The 16,979-nt window shown below is 52.0% G+C and overlaps 1 protein-coding gene across 1 annotated transcript; it reads right to left on the reverse strand.

The window, feature by feature from the left end:
- Positions 1-6,154: 6,154 nt before the first annotated feature.
- LOC123346680 (erythroid membrane-associated protein-like) lies at positions 6,155-16,015 on the reverse strand. The gene is made up of 7 exons (XM_044984154.1): positions 15,991-16,015; positions 14,951-14,983; positions 14,225-14,245; positions 10,082-10,102; positions 9,956-9,982; positions 7,036-7,570; positions 6,155-6,164 (listed from the first exon to the last, which is right to left on the reverse strand). The coding sequence occupies exons 1-7, from the start codon at positions 16,013-16,015 to the stop codon at positions 6,155-6,157; spliced, it is 672 nt and encodes a 223-aa protein (XP_044840089.1).
- Between the last annotated feature and the right edge of the window lie 964 nt (positions 16,016-16,979).

A 16,979-nucleotide genomic window follows, 5' to 3' on the forward strand; every position in this document is an offset into this window, starting at 1 on the left:
GTGTCTGGAGATCTCAGACAGAGCCGTGCAGTTGGGGATCCGGAGCCCGGAGCTCCCCTTCCTGCTGAATCACAAAAAGAAGCGTTGAAGCTTTGAATCAGAAAAGGTTCCACAAAATTCTACAAAGCTCTAGAACATCCTAGGAGGTTAGTGACAAATGAGCCACAGAAGGAAAACCTGAAACATTTCACTTCAAATATTCGATTTTTCCTTTTATCGCTAACAACAAACACAGTGCCCGAGTCTGGTGCCCCCCCCCGCCCCCCCGCCTGGCACCCAGGCAGTCGCCTTGGTTACGTGACCCTAAATCCGGCCCTGGTCCCCATGTCACTTACCGAGGCTGCAGCCCCAGTTCTGCACCACGGGTCACGGAGCCGGAGGGTTTGAGACCCGACCCGTCAGCGTTACTTGTGTGACATTTGTAGCTGAATTGATGGGGCCGAGCCCCCCCGCCTGGGCCAAGCCCCCTTCCTGCTTGGACCTTCCGCACACTTCAAAAATGAAAGTACCAAAGTAGCGGGAAGTTGAAGACACGGGTCTGTGTCCGGGGCTGGTTGAGTCAGAGCAAAGTCCTGTGAAATAACAACCCCACCCACAATGCACTGAGCTGGGTGGGGAGGCGGGTGAATGGGCCTGGCAGAGGCAGTTTGCAGGGTGAGCCAGTGTAGGGGTGTCAATGCCCCCCCCCAGCTGCTGTTCCTGTCCCCCAGGGATCGCTGGGTTCTCAGTAATTCCCCCGCCCAGCACCGCCCGCCACAGCCCTGCCCGGCTGGGGACATAATGCAGCAGCAGCAGCAAAAAGCACCAGCCAGTTCACCCCACTCTGCCCTCTCTGGGTGAAGGCAGAATGAGAATTGTGGCACCTTAGAGACTAAGCAATATAGCGATGAAGTGGGTTTTAGCTTATGCCCAAATAAATGGGTTAGTCTCTATGGTGCCACAAGGACGACTCCTTGTTGCATTTGCTGATACAGACTAACACGGCTACTGCTCTGAAACCTGTCAGAATGAGGAAGGGCGGGGGATGCTGCAGGGGGGCTGAAATCCAGAGTCACTGAGTGGGGGATGGGGCAGGAAGCAACAGCTGATCAATGGGGGGGGGGGTCAGAACGGCCTGAATGTGACCCAGGCACTGCGGTGCGGTAGCTGGCTCGGCTCCTGCAAGCGCGGGGGGGGGGGGGCAGAGCCTGAGGCGGGGGTCAGGGAGGGGCAGCAGCTCTGGGACTCGCAGCCCGCCCCCCCCCCCCCCCCAGAGCTGGGGCGAGGAGGGGCCGTTGGTGCAGAGTCACTTTCCTGCCCGGCCCTGGCCCTTCCCCGGGTCTCCCCATCCCTTGCAGTCTCCGGAGCCGGTGTGAGCATATCCCGGGACTAGTTCCCGCCCCCGGAGAAAGTCCCGCCCCCCCGGAGTGCAGTGCCCAGGTCTGAGTGTCGGCGAAAGCTCCAGGGGCTCAGGGCTGGGGGCGGATCCTGGGGGGAAGCGGCGGGTCCTTCACTGTTACGCTGTCACCAGCAGCCCGGAGAGGAGGAGTCCGTGGGGCTCCCCGGGCTGGAGTCTTGTGAATCACGTGAGTTCCCCTCCCCCCAGCCCCGCTCCTTTCAAAACCGGAGCAGGCGGGGAGCAGAGCCCAGATCTGGTGCCGTGACCCTGCTGCTCCGCACAGCTGCTCCCAGCCCCCCCCGCCCCCAAGACCAACGTGGTGTGTGAAACGGGAGGGTTTGCTTTGCAGAATCAGGCCCTGGTGGGCTGTCTCATACATTATTGCTCCATAGTTCACATAGAGGAAGGCGGGATCTGCTTCCCATCAAAATTTGCTACCAGTAGCAAAACCCGAAACTCACCTGGAGGGATGGAGCCTAAGTGTTTGCAGTAGCAGCCCCCTAGGTGCCTCTTTCTGCCTCTAGTCGTGTGCACTGTTATCTCACACTAGGCACCCCCACACCTATCTCCTGCCCAATCCCTAGCAGGAACCATGAACCTGGGGAAGACAGGTGCTCCTCCAGTTATCTCGCCTGCAGGGTCTGATCCAGCAGGTCTGCTCAGAGGCCAACCATCAGATCCAGTCTCAGACAAAATCTGGCCAAAATCTGTAAATGTTCTTTTTGCTAGAGGAAGTGAAACTAAGGCTAGAGAGGGTTCCTCTGGGCTCTATGAATCTGATTACCCTGTAAAGTTATTTTCCATCCTGACTTTACAGAGATGATTTTTACCTTTTCCTTAATTAAAATTCTTCTTTTAAGAACCTGATTGATTTTTCATTGTCTTAAGATCCAAGGGTTTTGGATCTGTGTTCACCAGGACTAACTGGTGAGGGTACACTCTCGAGCCTACACGGGAAAGGGGCGTAAGGATTTGGGGGGGGGGGAGGAATTAGTCTCAAATCTGCCCAGGAAAGGGGGAAGGGGGCTAGGGACTTGGGAAAATTTTGGGGAAAAGCAGAGTTCCAAGTGGCTCTCCTCTAAGATTTGGAACACACTTGGTGATGGCAGCTTACTGTAAACCTAAGCTGGTAAATAAGCTTAGGGGGCTTTCATGCGGGTCCCCACATCTGTAGCCTAGAGTTCAGAGTGGGGAAGGAACCTTGACATGAGCGACATCACATTTTTATGTCTTGTGAGATAGTAAAAAACGATGTTATGTATTAACCTGTTTGCCAACATATTTTCTCATGTAATAACACAATAAGATTGGATAAGAGACTACAGTAATTACACATAAATCAGTGAGAAATAGGGAAAGGAACACAGATATTTCTGAAGGAAATTTTAGGAGAAAATTAAGTTTTTTAGATTAAAATTTCCCTGTGTTAAAAACTAGGAAAAACACAAAGCTTCAGCAGCTCATGCCAGACAGACACCAGCGGACTGGATAAAAACACAAATGAATCAATCAAAAGATAATTTCGGGGTATTTATTTTCAAACAATCAAGGTAAGTTTAGGGCACACTGCCATGAATGGCATATTGTGAATAAATCTTCAAAACTGAATTATGACATCGAAAATGTTCATAACGCATCAGGTTTAAAACAAAAAGGAGTCCTAGCAATGCCATGTGATGTGCCTCCCCTCAGACTCTGCTCAGCTAGATCTTCAAGAAATTAGGTTCAATCGCTAATTTCAAGGAATTAGACCAATAGGTCACTATTTTTACAGCACATTCCAGAAGGTGGTGGACAGAATGAATTGTTACGAATTTCCTGGAGCAACTTTCTATTCTTTGTATTCTAAACCTCACATGACAACAAAAATATCACCCTTTCGACTGATTTATGGCCGAGAAGAAAGGTTTCCCAAGAAAGCTTCATCAATTTTCATGTTATGTGTCATTAAGTGCCAATGTCTTTAATACAATTAAGTTAATTTGTGATGATTCAGTAAAGGAATACATCCCCTTCTCTATTTCTTTATCAAAGTACATTTGTTGTGTGCTTTTAACCAAGAATATGAAGAGCCCGGCAGTACAAGGAAATCATAGAATATCAGGGTTGGAAGGGACCTCATGAGGTCATCTAGTCCAACCCCCTGCTCAAAGCAGGACCAATTCCCAACTAAATCATCCCAGCCAGGGCTTTGTCAAGCCTGACCTTAAAAACCTCTAAGGAAGGAGATTCCACCACCTCCCTAGGTAACCCATTCCAGTGCTTCATCACCCTCCTAGTGAAATAGTGTTTCCTAATATCCAACCTAAACCTCCCCCACTGCAACTTGAGACCATTACTCCTTGTTTTGCCATCAGATACCACTGAGAACAGTCTAGATCCATCCTCTTTGGAACCCCCTTTCAGATAGTTGAAAGCAGCTATCAAATCCCCCCTCATTTTTCTCTTCTGCAGACTAAACAATCCCAGTTCCCTCAGCCTTTCCTCATAAGTCATGTGCTGCAGCTCCCTAATCATTTTTGTTGCCCTCTGCTGGACTCTTTCCAATTTTTCCACATCCTTCTTGTAGTGTGGGGCCCAAAACTGGACAGTACTCCAGATGAGGCCTCACCAATGTCGAGTAGAGGGGAATGATCACGTCCCTCGACCTGCGGGCAATGCTCCTACTTATACAGCCCAAAATGCAGTTAGCCTTCTTGGCAACAAGGGCACACTGTTGACTCATATCCAGCTTCTCGTCCACTGTAATCCCTAGGTCCTTTTCTGCAGAACTGCTGCCTAGCCATTTGGTTCCTAGTCTGTAGCAGTGCATGGGATTCTTCTGTCCTAAGTGCAGGACTCTGCACTTGTCCTTGTTGAACCTCATCAGGTTTCTTTTGGCCCAGTCCTCTAATTTGTCTAGGTCCCTCTGTATCCTATCCTTACCCGCCAGCGTATCTACCACTCCTCCAAGTTTAGTGTTATCTTCAAACTTGCTGAGAGTGCAGTCCATGCCATCCTCCAGATCATTAATGAAGATATTGAACAAAACCGGCCCCAGGACCGACCCTTGGGGCACTCCACTTGAAACCGACTGCCAACTAGACATGGAGCCGTTGATCACTACCCGTTGAGCCCGACGATCTAGCCAGTTTTCTATCCACCTTATAGTCCATTCATCCAGCCCATACTTCTTTAACTTGCTGGCAAGAATACTGTGGGAGACCGTACCAAAAGCTTTGCTAAAGTCAAGGAATAAGACATCCACTGCTTTCCCCTCATCCACAGACCCAGTTATCTCCTCATAGAAGGCAGTTAGGTTAGTCAGGCATGACTTGCCCTTGGTGAATCCATGCTGACTGTTCCTGATCACTTTCCTCTCCTCTAAGTGCTTCAGAATTGATTCCTTGAGGACCTGCTCCATGATTTTTCCAGGGACTGAGGTGAGGCTGACTGGCCTGTAATTCCCGGATCCTCCTTCTTCCCTTTTTTAAAGATGGGCACTACATTAGCCTTTTTCCAGTGATCCGGGACCTCCCCCATTCGCCATGAGTTTTCAAAGATAATGGCCAATGGCTCTGCAATCACATCTGCCAACTCATTTAGCACCCTCAGATGCAGCGCATCTGGCCCCATGGCCTTGTGCTCGTCCAGTTTTTCTAAATAGTCCTGAACCACTTCTTTCTCCACAGAGGGCTGGTCACCTCCTCCCCATACTGTGCTGCCCAGTGCAGCAGTCTGGGAGCTGACCTTGTTCGTGAAGACAGAGGCAAAAAAATCATTGAGTACATTAGCTTTTTCCACATCCTCTGTCACTAGGTTGCCTCCCCCGTTCAGTAAGGGGGCCACACTTTCCTTGACTTTCTTCTTGTTTCTAACATATCTGAAGAAACCCTTCTTGTTACTCTTAACACCTCTTGCTAGCTGCAACTCCAAGTGTGATTTGGCCTTCCTGATTTCACTCCTGTATGCCTGAGCAATATTTTTATACTCCTCCCTGGTCATTTGTCCAATCTTCCACTTCTTGAAGCTTCTTTTTTGTGTTTAAGATCAGCAAGGATTTCACTGTTAAGCCAAACTGGTTGCCTGCCATATTTACTATTCTTTCTACACATTGGGATGGTTTTTTCCTGCAACCTCAATAAGGATTCTTTAAAATACAGCCAGCTCTCCTGGACTCCTTTCCCCCTCATGTTATTTTCCCAGGGGATCCTGCCCATCAGTTCCCTGAGGGAGTCAAAGTCTGCCTTTTTGAAGTCCAGGGTACGTATTCTGCGGCTCTCCTGTCTTCCTTGTGTCAGGATCCTGAACTCAACCATCTCATGGTCGCTGCCTCCCAGGTTCCCATCCACTTTTGCTTCCCCTACTAATTCTTCTCTGTTTGTGAGCAGCAGATCAAGAAGAACTCTGCCCCTAGTTGTTTCCTCCAGCACTTGGACCAGGAAATTGTCGCCTACACTTTCCAAAAACTTCCTGGATTGTCTATACACCGCTGTATTGCTCTCCTAGCAGATATCGGGGTGAGTGAAGTCCCCCATGAGAACCAGGACCTGTGATCTAGTAACTTCTGTTAGTTGCCGGAAGAAAGCCTCGTCCACCTCATCCCCCTGGTCTGGTGGTCTATAGCAGACACGGACAGTACATTGCCTGCAAATAATATTTCTAAAAGAAATAAACTATAAAATGGAGATTGTAGAAGAGATTTCTGTCTATAGGAAGTTATCATTTGAGTTTGGGGACCGTGTTTTGTTAATTGATGTGAGAAAAAGAAAGGAAGGGTCATATCTTGATTACCCATTATATGTAGCTAGAAAGTTAAAAATCACATGAATTAATGCTGACAGAAGTTCAAAGAACATTATATAATCTTGTTTGAGTTAACTTAAATATATTGCTTAATTAATTCTATCATTTTTAACCTATTAATTGTCAAAGGTGTAGTGCAGGAGGTGGGTGTAGTTTCCCTGCCGTCCATAGAGAACCAGTCAAGACAATAAAGAGAGGGGGAGAGAGAGAGAGAGAGAGAGAGAGAGAGAGAGAGAGAGAGCAGCTGCACATGTGTGTAGTTGTGATGTTTATGACACATGTACATTGTCACTGAACAACCCAGTCTGACAATTTAATAGTTTATTTTGTTAAGATAAATATTTTGGATTTCTTGAAATTCCACGGTTGAAATACAAATGACCTTATTTAGAGAAGTTAAACTTCACTATAGATTTGACGGAAGAATCAAAAAATAAATGTAAATAATTCCAGTTCAAAAAATGTGTTTAGATGTTTGATTTTGAGATACTGTTGAAATGTAAATTAAAATATTCTTGTATTTACACCTTGTTACAATAATATTTTCTAAATTAAAATAATCTTTTTTCTTTCATATTTTACAATGAGATTTCACAGGGGTAGAAAATTCTGATGGGGTAAATATCCCCCATCCTCCACCATCTGCTACCTTGGGCAGGGGACGGGGAAGGTGAGGGTTGGGGGATCCCAGGTGTCTGGTTTTTGAGTGGAACCTCCCATTGTAAAGGGAAACTGGCAGCGTCCGGTCAGCACAGAAAGTCCAGTTGCTGCAGTAACTGGCCTCCACCACTGGGGGTGGGAAGAGCAGCAGGGCTGGGAGGGGCCAGTCTGTGCCGAGGGGTCACTGTCAGGGACCGAGATTCCCTCTGGCCTGAGCTGGGACCGGGCAGATTATCAGGGGAGCCGCGTTTGTACCCCCTGCGCTGAGACCAGGACAGAAATAAGGGCGGAGCTTCCCGGAGAAGGTGCCCGTGAAAGTGAAGAGATGGGACCTGTCAGTCACATTGTAAAACGAGACCTCGCCCGCCTCATAGTCCAGGAAAATCCCCACCCGGCTGGGCCTGACCCTCACGGGGAGGGGAGTCGCGGGGGAGGTGAAGGCCTCGTATTCCCCATCCCACAGCCACAAGGCCAAGAATCCATTCCCAGGTGTGGGTCTGACCTCCCCCTTCCTCCTCACAGATTCCCTACAAACCCCCATGTCCCAGCCTGTCTTGTCTCCCACCTCCACCTCCCAATAATGCCTCCCGCCCGCGAACCCCTCAGTGCCCAGGACACAGGGACAATAATCAAATCTCTCAGTGTTGTCGGGCAGATACTGGCGTGTGTCTCCGAGTCTCACACATTTCCGATTCTCAGACAGGACGAGTCTGGGATGAGCCGTGTCTGGATCCAGAGTCACGTCCACTGGGGAGAGAATCAGAGCGTTAGGGGCAGAGTTCGTCCTTAGAGGAGGCTGGGGGCAGAGTGGGTGGGTGGGGGAGAAGGTGAGCACAAGGGGGCAGAGAGAGGAGTGTGGAGAAGGGCGGGCCCTAGAAGGACAGAGGGGCGTGAAGGGAGGTGTGGGAAACAGGGGGGCTGAGAGAACATGAGGGGAGGAGCAGGACCACAGGGGGTGAGGGAAGGAGCTTGTGCCAGGGGGCAAGGGGAGGGGAGGGGGTCAGTGTGGGAGAAGGAAGAGGCAGGCACCGGGGGGCAGAGTGGGGGAGAGGTGGGCACTGGTGGGGTGTGGGATGGGGCAGGCACCAGGGCCAACAAGGGGGAGGGGAAAGCAGGAGGGGGGTAGAGGGGACAAGGGAAGGGGTAGGTGCCAAAGGGGCAGAGTGTGGGGCAGGTGCCAGAGGGACAAAAAAAGGGGGAGGGGAGGAAGGCCCAGGCAAAAGAAGGGAAAGGGAGAGGGCAGGAGTGGGTGCCAGGGGCAGAGGGGAGGGGGTGGGCACCAGGCAGGAAGGGGGCAAAGGGAGGGGAAGCTGCCAGGGGGGTTGAGCAGGGGCAAGGAATGTGGAGGGAGGGGCTGGCACCAGTGGGGCAGAGGGAGGGGTGAGTAGACGGGAGGACTATAGAGGGGCAGAGGGGATCAGAATGGGTCTAGAAGAGGGGTGGGCATAGGCGGGCAAGGGGAGGGATTGGGTGAGGGGTCAGGAGAAGGGCAGGAGCCAGGAGGACGAGGGTGGGTGGGAATCGGGGGCGAGGGCAGTGGCAGGCAGAGGGGGATGACGGGAGGGTGGGAGACATGGGATCAGAGGCGGGAAAGGGAGAGGTGGATGCCAGGCGGTCACGCCCGCCGACGGGGGGCAAAGGGGGCAATTTCTCAGAGGCCCAGGTGATGTAGAAGGGCTCAGAGGCCCCCGACCACCGCTAGCAGTGCAGTGGGGCTAAGGTAGACTTCCTGCCCGCCCTCACTGCACGTCACTCCCAGAACTGCAGCCAATGGGAGCTGCGGGGGCAGCAGTATATGGAGACCCTCTGCCCCTCTCCGCCCGCCTAGAAGCCACTGTCAGAGGGGTGTGCTGGCCATTTTCCAGAGCTGTCCGAGATAAGCGCCAATCGCTTGACCCCCTCCTGAATCCCAACCCCCTTCCCTAGGCTAGAGCCCTCCCCACACCCGTTTCCAGAGCCTACACCCCATACTCCCCAGAGCCTACACCCTGCATCCCCTCTCACACCCAAACTCCCTCCCAGAGCCCGATCCTGCACCCCTCCCACACCTAAACTCCCTCCCAGAGCCTGCACCCTGCATCCCCTCCCACACCCAAACTCCCTCCCAGAGCCTGCACTCCCTCCCACACCCAAACTCCCTCCCAGAGCTCGATCCTGCATCCCCTCCCACACCCAAACTCCCTCCCAGAGCCTGCACTCCTGCCCGCACCCAAACTCCCTTCCAGAGCCCGATCCTGCATCCCCTCCCACACCGAAGCAGGTGCTTGAAAGGGGGTGAAGTGATGGGTGGGCTCCAGGGTGCAGATGGTGTTTGGGGGGGGATGGGAAGGTGCCAGGAGGTCAGGGGGACAAAGGAGAGGGGCAGAGGTGGGTGAAGAGCAGGGGCACGGTTCAGGGAGACAAAGTAGAGGGGGCAGGGGCCAAAAGGAGCAGAAGGGGTTGAAAGGAGGGGAAAGGTGGAAGGGGGAGGATAGAGGCCGGGGTCAGGTGAGCACAAGGGTGAGGAAGGTTAATGGAGGGGCAGGTGCCATGGGCGTAGAGGGGCGAAGGGGGCAGGCCCCAGGGAATCTGGGTTGGTTTGTTACTAAGAGCAGGTCGGTGCCGTCCCCACACACAGGACAAAGACACAATAATCAGATAATCAAATCTCTCAGGATTGTTAGGCAGATCCTGGCATGTGTCTCTACGTCTCACATGTTTCCGATCCTCAGACAGGAGCCTGCCCCCTCCATCTGGGAGAAGCTGCACTGGGGAACAGTCCCAGTTCACACCAGCATCTACACGAGGGGTTTGCACGGGGGCACTGACCTGGCTGAGACACTGCTGTGCCAGGGTCACTGGAACAGGGGAGCTGGACTCTGGGCTGCCAGGTGGGGCCTGACCCACTGGACTGCAAAGGTGACACCAGGGGGCAGCATTTCCTCACCAATCAGCCCTTTCCCAAAGGGGGCAGGTCCCTGCTCTGCAATAAACCTGGGTTTTGTCTGCCCCTTTCCATCCACCCCCAGGGACATTGCTGTTTTCAGCCCATTGAATGTCATAGGAAAATGCCCTGTGCAGGGAAAGGAGCAGAGAGCTCCCAGGGGGAGGTGGGTCTCACCATGGATAAAACATCAGTGGTATGTACAGTACCTGCATAGAGCTGGGCGCTTCTCCACCCTGCAAACACAGACAGAGGGGTGAGAACTCCCCTGAACACCGACACGCTGATCAGGAGACAATGTCACACAGGGTGATACTGGGGAGAATGGAACTTACTGAGCTCAGCCTGGAGTTTGTCTAAAAATAAAACAAGGAGAAATGAGTCAATATCACATTATCTTGCAGAAAAGAAGAGAGTCAAAAAGACCTTAAAGGAAGTTACAATCCTTAGACTCAGCCTGGAGGCTACATCAGCAGCATCCCCTGAGCAAGAGAGGAATCAGAAAGGGGAGAAACAGTAACCCCACCTGGCCAGCTGCCAGGTGCAGGAGGTTGTAAGAGCCAAACAGGGATCCCTCTGCAAATGGAAAATATTAACCCTGTGAAGCCAGTAGAAAGGAGCATACAGTACATCAGGTGAAGTGCATCAGTGGCATAGCCAGGTGGAGCAAACAGGGAGAGCAATCACAAAAAAGGTGCCACCACAGTGCCGCCGAACACACCCGGAGCGAGTGGAGGACCCACCGCCGAAGTGCCGCCAAAGACCTGGAGCGCGGCCAGGTGAGTAAAAATTAAAAAGGCGCCAAGAAATTGAAAAGGCACCACTCGTGCTCAGTGGGAGAGCAGCCGCTGCCCCGCTCCCCCCTAGCTATGCTACTGAAGTGCATGATGGGAATTAGGAGACTAAACTGGAATTAGCAAAGTGAACAGCCAGAGATATAAAACAAATACCAGGGAATTATTTAGGTCCATCAATATCAGGAAGCCTGTGAGATAATCCATGGGTCCCTTGGATCCACAGAGGGGAAAGGGAGCAATTGCGGAGGGTAAGGACAATGCTGAGAGACTGACTGGTTTCTTTGCATCAGTTTTCACCACCGAGGTTGCTGGGGAGAGACCTACCCTGGAGCTGCTCTGTTCAGGAAATAAAGCTCAGGGATCAAGGAGTGAAGAGGAGATATTGGAACAAACTGACAAACTAAAGATCCAGCAGCCACCAAGATCAGCATAGATCCCTGCCAGATGGCAAAACCCAGGTGCTCTCAAATGACATCAGACAATATGGCTGAGCTACTAACAATGATATGCATCTCTCATTAAAATCAGCTGCACATCTGGAGAATTGGAGAGTTGGGGATGTTGTAGCCAACTTCAACATTTTGGTAAGAGTAATCCTGAGAACTACAGCTCAGTGAGCTCACATCAGTGCCTGCTACATGGATTGAAACAAGAACTAAAGGAGATTCTAAAACAGCTCTATGAGAATGACAGGATAAGGTCTGAGTAGCAGAGCTGGAAAGGAAACCTGTGTCCTACTAATCTAATTGCTTTACGTATGTCAGTAAAATAGTGCATAAAGGACAGGGGCGGCTCTAGGCACCAGCAAAACAAGCTGGTGCCTAGGGCGGCAAAATGTAGGGGGCGTTCCCTGCCGCCGGGGGGGGGCGGCAGGCTGGGCCGGCGGACCTGCCGCAGTCATGCCTGCGGGAGGTCCACCGGAGCCCCGGGAGGACCGGACCTGCCGCAGGCATGACTGCGGAGGGGGCGCTCGTCCCGCGGCTCGGCTGGACCTCCCGCAGGCATGCCTGCGGCAGCTCAAGCAGAGCCGCCAGACCCGCGAACCGTCCGCAGCCGTGGGAGGTCCAGCCGAGCCACGCGGGACCAGCGGTCCCTCTGCAGTCATGCCCGCGGGAGGTCCGCTGCTCCCGCGGCTCCGGGGCGCCTCCCGCGCATGACTGCTTGGGGCGGCCAAAAACGTAGAGCCGCCCCTGATAAAGGAGACCCCATTGGCATAATTGACGTGGAATTTCAAAAAGCCTTTAACAAAGTTCCTCACAAAAGATTATTAAGGAAACTAAGGCCAGGTCTACACTATCCGCCGGATCGGTGGGTGGGGATCGATTTATCGCGTCTCATCTAGACACGATAAATCAATCCCTGAGCGCTCTCCCGTCGACTCTGGAACTCAACCACGCTGAGAGGCGCAGGCGGAGTCGACGGGGCAGCGACTTAGCGCCGTGAAGACGTCGAGGTAAGTCGACCTGAATACGTCGACTTCAACTACAGTATTTGCATAGCTGAAGTTGTGTATGTTAGGTCAATACCCCCTCCTCAGTGTAGACCAGAGCTAAGTCATCATGGGGCGAGGGGTAAAGTATTGTCCTGGATCAGAAACCAGTTCAAAGATAGAAAACAAAGAGCAGGAATAAATGGTGAAAATTTTCCATGGAAAATGATTAGCAATGGGGTGCCTCAACGTTGGGCCTTAGGTTGGGACTGGTGTTCAGTATAGTTATCAGTGACTTGGAAAAAGGAATAAGCCGAGAGGTGGTGAAATTTGCAGATGTCACAGAACTATTTAGGTTAGACAAGGCCAGAGCAATCTTGAGTTATATTTGAGGGACCAAGCTTGGGCAACACGAGGGCTGATGAAATTCAATATTGATCCTAGTAAGGTCAGGCACATTGCAAGAAATAATTACAGCTATTCAGACAGGTTACAGGGTTCTAAATTAACTGTAACTACTCAGGAAAGAGACCCAGGTGTCACTGTACTCAGCTCCATGAAGATCTCTGCTCCATGTGCAGCAATGGTGTAAAGAATGAAGAGTTAGGCTGCAGAAAGGATAGAAAAATGTTCTTATCTAGTTCCTCACCTGGGCACTGTGCGCAGTGCTGGTCATCCCATCTCAGAAAGGACATTACAGAGATCAGCAACAATAACGATTAGAGCCCTGAAGGCACATCCGTATAAGGAGTAATTTAAAAGAGGGCACATTTTAGTTTCGATAGGAGACATGACAGAGAAATACAAAGCAGTGAGTGTGAGAGAGTAATTGGGTGCTCAGACCCACCTTCTCAAATAAACTGAAAAGCAGCAAATTTGAAACTGTAAAAGGAAATGGCCTCTCAAGGTCCCTTCCAGTCCCATGATTGTATAAGTCTATGAAATACTGCTTTATGGGATGCATAATTAGCCTGTGGAACAAGTTGCCACAAGATAGGATTGAGAACAGGAGTTCAGCAGAAGTAAAACAAATGGACATTTAGATGGATAATGAGAACATACAGATTTATACTGGGTAGGATTAAAAGAAAACAGACAAGCAAAGAAAACACTCCAAATGGACAAAGGATTCAAAAAGGCCCAGGGAGTAATACGGGAATGTGAATCTCCAGACTTATCTCAGTTCTCAAAAAACACAAGCGTTCAGGAGGGCAGAGAAACCCCCTCCTGCTTCAGGGCATAAGTCAATTGTTAACTGATGGGGGTCAGGAGAAAACTTTCCCTGGGGGCAAGTTAGTCCATCATCAGCCACTGAGGCCTTGGCTACACTGACGCTTTACAGCGCTGCAACTTTCTTGCTCAGGGGTGTGAAAAAACACCCCCCTGAGCGCAGCAAGTTACAGCGCTGCAAAGCGCCAGTGTAAACAATGCCCCAGCGCTGAAAGCGTGGCTCCCAGCTCTGTAAGCTAATCCCCACAGGGAGGTGGAGTACCTGCAGCCAGGGGCGGCTCTAGACATTTCGCCGCCACAAGCAGGGCGGCATGCCGCGGGAGGCGCTCTGCCGGTCGCCAGTCCCGCGGCTCCGGTGGACCTCCCGCAGGCGGGACCAGTGGACCCTCCGCAGGCACGCCTGTGGGAGGTCCACCGGAGCCGGTTGCTGCCCTCCCGGCAACTGGCAGAGTGCCCCCTGTGGCATGGAGCCGCCCCAAGCACGCGCTTGGTGTGCTGGGGTCTGGAGCCACCCCTGCCTGCAGCACTGGGAGAGAGCTCATGCGATGCGCCGCGACCACACTTGCACTTCAAAGCGCTGCTGCGGGAGCGCTCCCGCGGCAGCGCTTTGAAGTTGCAAGTGTAGCCGGGTACCCTAAGGAGTTTCTTGCACTTTCTGAAGCAGCTATTGCTGCTGTTTTAGAGCCTGATCCAGTGAAACCCTTAAGCACATGCTAAACAGGGATGGACTGACTCATGGGCTGAAAGTGCAGCATGTGTTTAACTGCTGAACTGGGGCCCTAGTGAACACACACTAAAAGCCTGTTTGGATAATTATCCCCAAATAAAACAACTACTTTGAGGTTAAAGTTTTTATGAAAATCAACTATTATTATTGGCTGAGGGAAGTGAGGCCCCACACCCAACTCGATGGCACCACACAAACCAAACTGACTTTCTGTCGAATAGCTGCCCAGATGAAACTTCTTGTAAAATCTGAGCTTCCCCTTCCCCTCCCCAGTGAAATGAACAAAGGGACTCACCTTTCTCTGCACGATGCACCCCTGGAAGTGAATAACAGGAGAGGTGGGTTACAAGGCAGAAGATTTAACTCAATTATTGCAAACTCATTGGAGTCATGTTTCTACCGGTAGAAAGGAGAACACACACAGGGGCTCTGCCTCTAGCTATTCCCACTGCCCACATTATACTGGGGACACAAGGCCAAATGCAGGTAAAACACTGAATAAATGGCCATCTCCTTTCCCCTCTGGCTGAGTGAAGGGAGGCCCCACACTCAACTCAGTGGCGTTCTGTCTGTCTGTAATGGGATAACTTTTGAAAACCACGTCCCGTCAGCTCCAGCAAAGCCTAAGTCCCAGCCTCCCTTTGGCTTCATTCCAAATGTCTCATCTGCCTGGTAATCTCTAGTTTACTGATCTGCCACATTTTTGGGAAACATTTTCATGTAATCTTTATGCCACCCCATTGGCCCCACACACTGACCTTTCTCACTCTCCAGTTCAGATCAGAGCATCTCTAGGGCAGTGGTTTTCAACCTTTTTTCATTTGCACACCCCTAAACATTTTGAATAGTGGTGCAGACCCCTTTGGAAATCTTAGGCGTAGTTTGCAGACCCACAGGGATCCGAGGACCACAGGTTGAACACCACTGCTCTAGGGGGAGAAATGGGGAGAGGTGAGATTCCCCTGTCATATTTTTAGGAATAACCCTTACATCAGTTAATGTAACTAGTCCAGACATTGACCTTTGTCTCTCTCCAGTTCAGATCGCAGAGTCTCTAGGGGGAGAAAAGGGGGAGAGGTGAGATTTCATTCCATCATGTTTGTGGTGAAGTTCCTATTGTTGTTTAAGGCAGCTCTGTTGTAGTTATGAAATACAGAAACAAAGGGAGAGACACAGATGGGTCTGTCTGTGGAGGTCCCTGCACCCCCATCCTAGACCAGCTCCTGACCTTGTGGGTGGTGCCTGCCTCTGGGAAAGTGATACATGGAAACAGCTCCCCCTAGGCCCTAGGTCAGGGGTGGGCAAACTTTTTGGCCTCGGGGTTGCAAAATTGTATGGAGGGCCAGGTAGGGAAGGCAGTGCCTCCCCAAACAGCCTGGCCTTGTCCCCCATCCGACCCCCTCCCACTTCCTGTCCCCTGATTGCCCCACTCAGAATCCCCGACCTATCCAACCCCCCCGCTCCCTGTCCCCTGACTGCCCTGAACCCTATCCACCTCTCCACCCCCTGTCAGACCCCTGGGACTCCCACACCCATCCAATTGCCCCCCCAGAACCTCCACCCCATCCAACCTCCTCTTCCCCTTGACCATCCCCCGGGACTCCCTGCCCCTTATCCAACTCCCCGGCCCCAGCCCTGGCTCCAGCTCCCTTACGATGCCATTCAGCAGCATGTCTGGCAGCTGCGTGGAACCAGACATGCTGCCCCTCAGGAGCGTGCAGCCCTGCCCCCCAGAGCGCTGCCTGTGTGGCGGCGTGGCTCCAGTGGAGGGGTGAAGGTGGGGAGGAGGCAGGGGCAGCATCCCCAGCCAGGAGCTCAGGGGCCGGGCAGGATGGTCCCGTGGGTTGGAGGTGGCCCGCGGGCCGTAGTTTGCCCACCCCTGGCCTAGGTAGATTGGGAGTGCCCCAGCAAAGAATGGGGTGAGAGGCCTTTCTTTAGCTGGGTGATCAGGTCACCGTGAGCTGGGGAGCGAAGTGTGGATGGGCCCCTACAGGCACCGCCTCTAAGTTCAGCTCTTTCCCACTGAGAGCTTGTCCCCTCGGTGCGTCAGCCCTGGGGTACCAACGCTGCTGGAAATGGAGGTCATGTCACGTCTGCCAGTCACTGCTGAGCACAGCCTCAGCTGGAGCATCCTGTGTCCTAGTGTGAGCAGCGTCTCAGACCAGCTGTGCAAATCCTGAGTGTGTTTGTGTTATTACAGCATCCTAGCCACCGCTCACCAGGGCCGCTGGTGCGGAGAATTGTCTGAAAGGCCCAGGGAACAAGACAGTGACAGTTAATTGTTCTGATTGTTTAGTGACTGGAAATGTGCGCAACAGAATTCTCCCTGGGCACATACAGAAATTTTACATACAACTCAAAATGAATTAATCCCTGGCACCTAAACATGGATTCAACTCACATTAAAACCACAAACTAAACCAGTTCACACCTGGTGGTGACAGAGTGTGTAGGTGATAATACTAAAGGTACTGCATTTACTCCCAACTTTCATAAGTACAAAGCACAGCTCCTTTCTATTTCTCTGAATTATCTGCATCCAGCCCCACTGGGAAATCATTGTAACAGACATTTCCCCTTCCCAATTCTTCTGACACTGGTACATTTCTACCTACAGTTCACAGCACTTCAGGTGAAAAAACCCTCCGGGTGGGACTTTCACAGCTACCTTGAGCGTTTGCACATTCGGTGCCCATTACCAGGGGCGGCTCTATAAATTAGGCCGCCCCAAGCAGCGCGGCGCGCTGCGCCGCCTTTCCCCGGTCCCGTGGCGGGTCCCCTCTTCCCGCGGCTCCGGTTGAGCTCCCGCAGGCATGCCTGCGGGAGCTCAACCGGAGCCAAATGCCGCCCCCCTGGGAAAGGGCCGCCCCACGCGCCTGCTTGGCGCGCTGGGGTCTGGAGCCGGCCCTGCCCATTACTGTAAATAAAAATTGGGCATTCAGATCCCTTAGGCAGCTATGAAAAGCCCAGCTCCCTATAAACACACAGATCACTGAAAGACAATTTCTGCCTTTTGTGACCAAAGGAAGAAAAGAAAAAAAAAAAAGAAA

The sequence above is a fragment of the Mauremys mutica genome, chromosome 12 (genome assembly GCF_020497125.1).
Source record: "Mauremys mutica isolate MM-2020 ecotype Southern chromosome 12, ASM2049712v1, whole genome shotgun sequence".
NCBI lineage: Eukaryota > Metazoa > Chordata > Testudines > Geoemydidae > Mauremys > Mauremys mutica.